Here is an 11,161-nt window from a genome sequence, read left to right as displayed (position 1 = left end):
GGGTCCCTAACAGCTGAAAAACACACTCTGGGGACTCTCGAACCGGGGAAGATGAAAGCATAGTGGCGTAGGAGAACGGATGGGAGAGAGAGAGGAGAGAGAGAGAGAGAGAGAGAGAGAGGGATGAGAGATAGGGAGAGAAGAGAGAGAAGAGGGAGAGAGAGAGGGAGAGAAGAGAGAGAGAGGAGAGAGAGAGGGGGAGAGAGAGGAGGAGAGAGAGAGAGAGAGAGAGAGAGAGGGAGAGAGAGAGAGGGGGGGGAGAGAGAGAGGGGGGGAGAGAGAGAGAGAGTTTCTATCATAGAGAGAGGGAGAGAGAGAGAGAACGGGTGTTTGTTGTGGTACGTTTTCTCGACAGACGGAGAGCTCAGATGCGTATGAGAACACAGGCCCGGGGCGCCGCAGTATCAGAGCTGACCCCAGGCAAAGGCAGAACGTGCCAGACCGCTAAACACAACGAACTAACCCTAAACACCAACACTTGTCCCAGCGACCTCCGTGACCTGCCTGAACGCAGCATGCTGGGATGTGTTTACGTAAGCGGCTGAAGCTTGTCCTGTCCGTACTGCTTTTACCAAACAATGAAGCACGCTGTCATCTCATTGGATTAGATGAGGTTTCGTCCAATGACAGCGGCCGTGATGTATGATCCGTTGAGTAGCCTACAGTACAGTATGAGTGATTATGGGCTGTGGATGCCAGCGTGGGCTCTGATGGGTTAATTTGGGGCAAAGATGGCTGGAGGCGAGAGGGGGAGGGAGGAGGGGGAGGGAGGGGGGAGGGTGTGAAGGTTGGAGGATTCATCATTCTGGAGAGGGAGCGCCCATAGCAGACCAGTCCAGAGGTCATGAACGATGACTAGGGCGTCACATGATTACCGTTGGCCGTGACACGCTAACATGCTAATACAGAGGACACAGATACAGTGACATGCTAACTCAGAGGACATGCTAACTCAGAGGACATGCTAACACAGAAGACAGCTAACTCAGAGGTCATGCTAACACAGAGGACATGCTAACTCAAAGGACATACTAACTCAGAGGGACATGCTAACTCAGAGGACATGCTAACACAGAAGACATGCTAAACTCAGAGGTCATGCTAACACAGAAGACATGCTAACTCAGAGGTCATGCTAACACAGAGGACATGCTAACTCAGAGGACATACTAACTCAGAGGACATGCTAACTCAGAGAGGACATGCTAACACAGAGGACATGCTAACTCAGAGGACATGCTAACTCAGAGGTTATGCTAACACAGAGGACACAGATACAGTGACAGCGCTAGCAGAAAATCGATGGGGGAGAATGACATTTCTTTTTATTTATCCTTGACACAGTAACGTGTGGTGCTGCTTTGACTCGTGCTGTCGGGCTCTGATCTGATCTGCAACAAAAGATTTTTCTTGGGTCTCTCAGAGTAACAAACCCCCCCCCCAAAAAACAAAAAACAGTCTAGCAATGTTTTTGCCGCCAACCCATTCCCTGATGCATTTCTCCTGTCCCATCCCTGTCTTCGTAATGAATCGGTTGCCACGGTGTTACAGTTGCCTGGCAACAGACCAGTCAAACGCTCCTAATCCTGGGCTGTTGACAGTGAGCTGTGACTCGGGGAGGAGGGAGGGAGGGAGGAGGGGAGGAGGGAGGAGGGAGAGGGGAGGGAGGGAGGTGGAGGGAGGAGGGGAGGAGGGAGGGGAGGGGGAGGATGGAGGGAGGGAGGAGGTGAGGAGGGAGGGAGGGAGGAGGGGAGGAGGGGAGGAGGGAGGAGGGGAGGAGGGAGGGGGAGGAGGGGAGGAGGGGGGAGGGAGGAGGGAGGAGGGGAGGAGGGGGGAGGGAGGAGGGGAGGAGGGGGGAGGGAGGAGAGGGAGGGAGGGAGGAGGGAGGGAGGAGGAGGGAGGGAGGAGGGAGGAGGGAGGGAGGGAGGGAGGGAGGGAGGGAGGAGGGAGGAGGGAGGGAGGGAGGAGGAGGGGGACTATGCAACAGACAGCAGCATTGGAGAGAATAGAGATGAGGTGTGTGTGCGTTCATGCCTGCATGCGTGAGTGCGTGCGTGTGCCTGTGTTTGCAAATGGGATTGTACAGTACTGTATAATCGTATGCGTAGGGATGGCTGAGGTACTGCGGCTAAGGCTACTAGATGCTAATGCTACTAGATGTTAATGCTACTAGATGTTAATGCTACTAGATGTTAATGCTACTAGATGTTAATGCTACTAGATGCTAAGGCTACTAGATGCTAAGGCTACTAGATGTTAATGCTACTAGATGTTAATGCTACTAGATGCTAATGCTACTAGATGTTAATGCTACTAGATGCTAAGGCTACTAGATGTTAATGCTACTAGATGTTAATGCTACTAGATGTTAATGCTACTAGATGCTAATACTACTAGATGCTAAGGCTACTAGATGTTAATGCTACTAGATGTTAATGCTACTAGATGCTAAGGCTACTAGATGTTAATGCTACTAGATGCTAATGCTACTAGATGTTAATGCTACTAGATGCTAATACTACTAGATGCTATGGCTACTAGATGTTAATGCTACTAGATGCTAATGCTACTAGATGCTAAGGCTACTAGATGTTAATGCTACTAGATGCTAATGCTACTAGATGTTAATGCTACTAGATGTTAATGCTACTAGATGCTAATGCTACTAGATGCTAAGGCTACTAGATGTTAATGCTACTAGATGCTAATGCTACTAGATGTTAATGCTATTAGATGCTAATGCTACTAGATGCTAATGCTACTAGATGTTAATTTATTATTATTATTATTATTATTATTACTAGATGTTAATGCTACTAGATGCTAATTGTACTAGATGCTAATGCTACTAGATGTTAATGCTACTAGATGTTAATGCTACTAGATGCTAATGCTACTAGATGCTAATGCTACTAGATGCTAATGCTACACCACACCTTCCCCCCCTGGTCTAACACGCCTGCAGTAGCTTTACCACAGCTAGGAGGACATTCAATAGGACCAATCGGGGTTCCTCCTGAAACATTCATCGACTCGCTGGCAACCACGGTTCAGAGGTGAAACTATATCTGGCCATTAGTGGCGGACAGACGCACCAGTTTTCTTTTCACTTTTTAATTAAACATTTGTCAATCATCATTGAGTCAGATTGAGACTTTCTGTTTCTTTTCCTGCTCCAATAAGGAAATGATGGTATAGTGGTCAGCGTCACAGCTATACGGAGGATATGTTCTAGAGTATAATTAGTTATAACCGGGTTGAAGCTTCATGTTTGTTTAATTGAAACATCAACCCCAGGTCAGTTTCCCTCGCTTTGTCCACAAAGAGTTTCACCAGAGCAACCCTTGTGTTTCTGTTAGCTATCCTCATGTGAGCGAGCAACGCAAACTGCTCTGTAACCCAAGACTGGAGCTGTAAATGATAAGGCTGTCTAGCAACAAGGCACACTGTTGCCGAGTAGAATTTAGGGCCCTTGACTAAACATACAGAGACGTCAATGACGCTAACATGTCAAATACACTAAAAGCGATCATAGAACCAAATCATATAGCTTCTGTAATTTAATTCTTCCTGGAATTAAATGTTGTTTGTTGTGTGGTGCACGTTTAATAGAATGATCTCACAGCCCTGGGTCTGTGATTGAATGAGGTTAGAGTGAGCACTGTGAAGAGAGAAAAGAGAGGGAGAGACGAGAGAGAGAGAGATGAGGAAGAGAGAGAGATTGGGAGAGAGAGAGATAGAGACGACAAGAGAGACAGAGATAGAGAGAGAGAGTGAGAGAGAGACAGAGATAGAGAGAGAGAGAGAGAGACAGCGATAGAGAGAGATTGAGTGAGAGAGAGTGAAGGAGAGAGAGAGTTTCTATCATAGAGTATAGTATTCAGGTACCCCTGCAAAACAGAGAGAGAGAGAGAGAAACATGAGCTCAACGTATACGTAACAGTGTAAGAGTCTGTGTACAAAGAGCCCTTTCTCTGCCACTCTGGCAGTTGTACGCTATGGCCATCTGAATTTAACCTTAATGAATTTAATTGAATTGTGGACGGGGTGTCTGTGGACGGGGTGTCTGTCTCCTCGATTCAGAAATGTGTATTTACTGGAAACAAAGCATTAACACAGGGTTGGAACTCCTCATTAATACTTAAGCTTAATTAAGGCTTGTGTGTCTAGAGTGCTTAGGGAGACAGGGGGGAGGGAAGGGGGGAGGGGGGGGGGGTTTGACGCTGTCGGGGGGCCCTGGGAAGAGGAGGGTGTGTGAGAGGGAGGGGGGGGGGGGCCTTCATGCTGTGTGCTTCTACCCTGGGATCCACTCCTCCTTTCTGGTGGGCGTGGGGGAGGGGAGGAGGGGTGGAGGGGAAGAGGGGAGGAGGAGGGAGAGGTGGTCGTGGGGGAGGCACAGAGCGAAAGAGAGAAGTAGAGGGGGGAGAAAGGAGGAGTGGATCCCAGGGTAGAAGCACGCAGCATGAAGGTGTTAGGGGGGGCCGGGGGGGGGCCCAGGGGCCCTGACCTTATTCTGTGTACGGTGCTTACTGCCCCAGCGTGGCTCCCAGAGGACGGCTACTACCACTACTACTACTACTACTACTACTACTACTACTACTACTACTACTACTACTACTACTACTACTACTACTACTACTACTACTACTACTACTACTACTACTACTACTACTACTACTACTACTACTACCACTACTACTACCACTACTACTACCACTACTACTACCACTACTACTACCGTCAACAGTCTGGCCCCCTCCTACCTTGCCGACCTCGTCCCCCTCCACACCCCCTCCCGTTGAAACACCCTCAAGACCACCAGGACCAAGCTCCGGACCTGGGGTGATAGGGCCTTCTCAGCCCCTCTGGAACGCCCTCCCCAACCACACCAGACAGGCGTGACACCCTGCCAACATTTAAACCCCCTCAAAAGGCCCTCAAAACCAAACCCACCTCTTCAAGCTCGCCTTCACCAGTTAACCCTCTCCCCCTCCCCTTCCCATGTGTCCCCAGCACTACCTTCATTAGGCCCCTATACTTTCTTCTATTTACCTTTTGTTTCTTTTTTATTATTACTACTCAATCTTTTTAGTTTGTAAAGCATCTTTGAGTGTCTAGAAAAGCGTTACATAAGTCTAATGTATTATTATTATTATTATTATTATTATTATTATTATTATTATATTACTCACGCCTGAGTAGAGCGCTGCGCTGTGCACCAGCCGGTCCAGTCGCCAGCCAATCTAATCGCTCAGACTTTTATTCAGAAAAATGTCAATAAATGTCAACGTTGTTTGTGTAGTGTGTCATTGATTTCCAACAACAACGTTGACATTCATTTAATTTTTTTCTGAATAAAAGGTCTGAACACATGTAAGCTTGTTCATATGTTTAAGTAAAACAAGCCCCGCTTTAAAGTCTGACAGGTTCTCAGACGTTGAGAGTCGTTCATTCATCACATGAATAATAACTTCATGTGTTCATTGGGCCTGGGTGTGTCTCTGAACCACGGACGTGTCCTGGCTCCTGTGTGGAGAGAGAGAGGCGCTGGGCTTCAGGCTGAACCAAGAACGAATCCATATGTGACCCAGTCTGGTCACCTGGTCCGCATGTCGGCCAACCAATCAAAATGTTCAGACTTTTCTTTTGAAACACGGAACTTTGGAACGTTTCAACGTTGTTGAGAATCACAACACAAACTCGCTAGTCAAGCCAACACACTGCAACAACACAATGGATTCAGTGAGTAATCCCCACTGCTACCTAGTTAACTACAACACTACTTTACATTGTTACCTAGTTAACTAGAACACTACTTTACATTGTTACCTAGTTAACTAGAACACTACTTTACATTGTTACCTAGTTAACTAGAACACTACTTTACATTGTTACCTAGTTAACTACAACACTACTTTACATTGTTACCTAGTTAACTACAACACTACTTTACATTGTTACCTAGTTAACTACAACACTACTTTACATTGTTACCTAGTTAACTACAACACTACTTTACATTGTTACCTAGTTAACTACAACACTACTTTACATTGTTAGCAGGCTCACAAAACAAGCTGTGTTAGTTGACTAACGATGTGTCATTGATTTTCAACAACGAGGAAATGGGTGTATTTGTTTAGTAACTTGCATCGTTCATATTGCTGCACGCCGCCTGCTAAGATCAGCGGTGGAGGTTGATTGATTGCGTAAGAGGTTCCAGACACACTGGGGTTCTCTTGGTTTCCATCATGGCTTTAAATTACGGCCAATATCCATAAACATGTGTGATCACTATGAACCTTACGGACTCACTATGGAGCCCCTGGGAAACCCCCTGGGAAACCCCAGAGGTTCAATAAAGCGTGTTTGTTCTCCATCAGACTCTCCACGCCTGGGAGGAAGTAGGATTTGTCTTCTGTTTCAAGTCCTTAGGGCAGCTTGATCTACTGTAGCTTGTTAAGGGGCAGTGGCACCAATACATCAGCCCCAGAATGAAAACCCCTGGACTCCTACAGGCCTGGACACACAGACAGCAGGACACCTACAGGCCTGGACACACAGACAGCAGGACACCTACAGGCCTGGACAGACAGACAGCAGGACACCTACAGGCCTGGACAGACAGACAGCAGGACACCTACAGGCCTGGACAGACAGTACATTTGTGACAGGGTCTGGTGAAAGAGTCCTCAAGTTCTCATGGTCATCTTTTGGGGGGGGCGGCTGTGGTGCAGGAGGTAGAGGCTGGTGGAGGTAGAGGCTGGTGGAGGTAGAGGCTGGTGGAGGTAGAGGCTGGTGGAGGTAGAGGCTGGTGGAGGTAGAGGCTGTGGTGCAGGAGGTAGAGGCTGGTGGAGGTAGAGGCTGGTGGAGGTAGAGGCTGGTGGAGGTAGAGGCTGGTGGAGGTAGAGGCTGGTGGAGGTAGAGGCTGGTGGAGGTAGAGGCTGGTGGAGGTAGAGGCTGGTGGAGGTAGAGGCTGGTGGAGGTAGAGGCTGTGGTGCAGGAGGTAGAGGCTGGTGGAGGTAGAGGCTGGTGGAGGTAGAGGCTGGTGGAGGTAGAGGCTGTGGTGCAGGAGATAGAGGCTGGTGGAGGTAGAGGCTGGTGGAGGTAGAGGCTGGTGGAGGTAGAGGCTGTGGTTCAGGAGGTAGAGCCAGCGACTAATAATCGCAAGGTTGGCAGATCGGCGGTCCGAACCCCGGCTGGCCACATGTCGAGGTGTCCTTGGGCAAGACACTGAACCCCCAAATTGCTCCCAATGAGCGGACCGGCGCCTTGCATGAGAGCTGTGTGAATGGGTGAATGAGAGGCCGTGGTGAAGCGCTTTGGAATTAGGCGTTCTATAAGTGCAGTCCGTTTACCATTTTTCAGTTTTCAGATTATGGAAGTGCAGATTGTAAACGTTCAAACGTTTCATACATTGAAATCTGAAAATAGTTGAAGAAGGTGCTTATTTGAATGTGGGTCCACCTCAAACTGAATCAAAACACACGCAAAACAGCTGCTAGTAGATAGCTCTAAAAAGGAGCTCGTCACATCTTTGTTCACCTTATCCATAGACACACAGGCCCAATGAACACATGAAGTTATTATTCATGTGATGCATGAACAACTCTCAACGTCTGAGAACCCGGGGCTTTAACCTTAAACTCACTCTCTAAATGCACCCATCCACCTCTCTATTCTGCATTTCTCTCTCTCTCTCTCTCTAACTTTCTAACTTTCTATCTCCCTCTCTCTCTCTCTCTCTCTCTCTCTCTCTCCCTCTCTCTCTCTCTCTCTCTCTCTCTCTCTCCCTCTCTCTCTCTCTCTCTTTCTATCTCTCTCTGGCTGATCTTGTGATGTGCTCAGAGCACTGTGATGTTGTGTAACCTTTTAAACAGCCGCCCAGTCTTTCCTTTGATCGCCTCCTTCAGTCACAAGCTACTGGACACACACACACACACACACACACACACACAAACACTGGATACACACCACACATACACACACACATACATAGTGGACACACATCACACACACATACTAGATACACACCACACACTACTACTACTAGGTCGTCCTCAGACGAGCCCACTATCGGCGCCTCCATACATCTGGCTAGCTCCCTGGTCCTTCATACACCTGGCTAGCTCCCTGGTCCTTCATACATCTGGCTAGCTCCCTGGTCCTCCATACATCTGGCTAGCTCCCTGGTCCTCCATACATCTGGCTAGCTCCCTGGTCCTCCATACATCTGGCTAGCTCCCTGGTCCTCCATACATCTGGCTAGCTCCCTGATCCTCCATACATCTGGCTAGCTCCCTGGTCCTCCATACATCTGGCTAGCTCCCTGGTCCTCCATACATCTGGCTAGCTCCCTGGTCCTCCATACATCTGGCTAGCTCCCTGGTCCTCCATACATCTGGCTAGCTCCCTGGTCCTCCATACATCTGGCTAGCTCCCTGGTCCTCCATACATCTGGCTAGCTCCCTGGTCCTCCATACATCTGGCTAGCTCCCTGGTCCTCCATACATCTGGCTAGCTCCCTGGTCCTCCATACATCTGGCTAGCTCCCTGGTCCTCCATACATCTGGCTAGCTCCCTGATCCTCCATACATCTGACTAGCTCGCCGGTACTTTCCACTCCTAGACACACACACACACACACACACACACACACACACAAATACTGGAAAAAAACACGCACACACAAGCTTTCATTTTATTTCATTTTTTTAAAATGAATTGCATTTAGGACCATGTGATCTGGGCTGTTGTTGCTGCGGGCCTCATGACCACACGTTTGTCAGAGTTCTATCTATTGAACAGAACTGGCCCCCATTCAAGTATTTGGAAAACCATTTTAGGCAGAAAACAAAGCGTGTCCTGCGGGTTTTGACATATCAGCCCCGGGCAGACAGATAGAGCGTGGTCTGTTTCCAACGAGAGACACGCGAGAGACATGCGAAAACACCACTAACTTGTGATCATGTACATTTTCTTCCGCCTATAAGGGTTATAAGGGTTAATCGCAGCTTTGAGGAACAGATGGGCGAGAGTCAGGTAGTGATTTAGCGTGGAGAGAGTACAGAGGAAAGAGAGCACGCTGTTGGCGTTTTCCGTTCAGCATCGAGTAACGTTGCTATGCGTCTGTCTTGGCCAGCAACCGTCCCATATGTAGCTGCCAGGCTATCTACAGGTGAGCATTTGTGGGCTGCCTCCCTGGCTACTCAGACATTTCTCCTCGGCGGTCGTTTTATGATATCATTATGGAAATGAGGCAGTTGTGGAGCCGTTCCGCTACAGAAGTTAATTGGAAGGACATTGGCTGTGCTTTCCTAATTAACTTTCATTGGCCTAATAAGGACATTGGTCTCTTTGTGTAGCACAATGCACTCACTCGCTTATCATGGGGATATGTCATTAGCAGAGGTACTCCAAAACACTTTACCCCAAAAGTCTGTTACCTCAAAATGCTTTACCCCAAAAGTCTGTGTTACCTCAAAATGCTTTACCCCAAAAGTCTGTGTTACCTCAAAATGCTTTACCCCAAAAGTCTGTGTTACCTCAAAACACTTTACCCCAAAAGTCTGTGTTACCTCAAAATGCTTTACCCCAAAAGTCTGTGTTACCTCAAAATGCTTTACCCCAAAAGTCTGTGTTACCTCAAAATGCTTTACCCCAAAAGTCTGTGTTACCTCAAGGGTTAGTCCCGCCCTCTTTGACTTTAGGCAAAGTCGACGTCAGACATGTTTCTGCCAGCGCAGCCCTGGCAGAGGCTCGTGTGTGGAGTGAACCTGTATGGAGTGAACGCGTGTGGAGTGAACGTGTGTGGAGTGATCGTGTCAACACCGAGCATGTTCGGGTTTAGAGCTGAACTCCTCTAAGATCGGACGGCCATTCTGTCTCTAAGTCCATCTGTCGACACGCAGCATTGTTCCTGTTCACCGTGGCACGTGGGCGGCAGACATTCCTTGACAGCCTGTAGTAGGCCTGCTGTACTCTTCATTTTATATACTGAGGAGCAGTTCCTACTCGTTTGGCCCAGAATAAACAACATCTATAATGCATGGCTCCTGCGACTCTGCTTGTTCTTGTGCTCATGTGGGTCATCGTACTCTACTGACGCCGATGCTTGAAGTGAGAGAGATAAATTATAATAAGGCCAGATGCACTGTTTCAGCAGCGTTCAAGTTCAAGTGCAGGTCTTTGTCTGGCCGAGTCTCCAGTCTGTGTTTACACAACAGAGGAGCCACACCCTAGGCCGGCCGAGCGCGGGGACGCCGTAGGTGACTTGCACGGCACGGCTCGGCTCGGTTAATCTGTAGATTCCTTTTTTCGTCTTCAGGGTCAAATCAGTGTGTTGATCTTGCGTAGTAGTAGTAGTAGCAGCCTGCAAATGAACATGACGTTCTCACACCATGAAAACGACTGGGCGGATACAGCCTGGGAAACACAGGCCTCAAACTATGAGTGTGATGAGATTAATAAGATCCACTTTGACAGTTGGCCCGGCTTTGCCTAAAGTGAAAAATACATAATTACAGCCTCTTTCTAAGACTCTTTTCCACTAGGCTGTTTTGCTTCTGTGTGGAAACAACAACTTTCTAATAATTGCCTCTTCTCTCTTCCTTTCGGCCCTCTTCTCCCTCCCTCCCTCTCTCTCTCTCCCTCCCTCTCTCTCTCTCAGAGTCGTATGGCGGAGAGCCTGCGTCTGTTCGACTCCATCTGCAACAACAACTGGTTCACCAACACCTCCCTCATCCTGTTCCTCAACAAGAAGGACCTGCTGGCTGAGAAGATCAAGCGCATCCCTCTGACCGTGTGCTTCGCTGACTACAAGGGCCAGAACACCTACGAGGAGGCGGCCGTCTACGTCCAGCGGCAGTTCGAGGACCTGAACCGCAACAAGGAGACCAAGGAGATCTACTCACACTTCACCTGCGCCACCGACACCAGCAACATCCAGTTCGTGTTCGACGCCGTCACAGACGTGATCATCCAGAACAATCTCAAGTACATCGGGCTGTGCTAGGACCTGGGGGGAGGGTGGGGGGAGTGGGAGGGGGGGAGGGGGAGGGGGGAGGGTTAGGAGGGTGGGGCGAGCTGGGCAGACATAGGCCCACCACCGCCACCACCACCACCACCACCAACAGGCTGGGTACGTACAGTATACACTCAA

The 11,161-nt window shown here is 48.8% G+C and overlaps 1 protein-coding gene across 1 annotated transcript; it reads left to right on the top strand.

Annotated features, from left to right (window-relative positions):
* Positions 1-368: 368 nt before the first annotated feature.
* On the top strand, positions 369-11,014 carry gnaz (guanine nucleotide binding protein (G protein), alpha z polypeptide; the record flags this gene model as incomplete). Its single annotated transcript, XM_080529731.1, has 2 exons — positions 369-533; positions 10,670-11,014. The coding sequence occupies 2 exons, from the start codon at positions 369-371 to the stop codon at positions 11,012-11,014; spliced, it is 510 nt and encodes a 169-aa protein (XP_080385857.1).
* Positions 11,015-11,161: the final 147 nt, after the last annotated feature.

Source organism: Nansenia antarctica, assembly GCF_963989245.1.
Source record: "Nansenia antarctica genome assembly, chromosome: 4".
Taxonomy (NCBI): domain Eukaryota; kingdom Metazoa; phylum Chordata; class Actinopteri; order Argentiniformes; family Microstomatidae; genus Nansenia; species Nansenia antarctica.
This window is presented reverse-complemented; position numbering and strand designations above follow the sequence as displayed.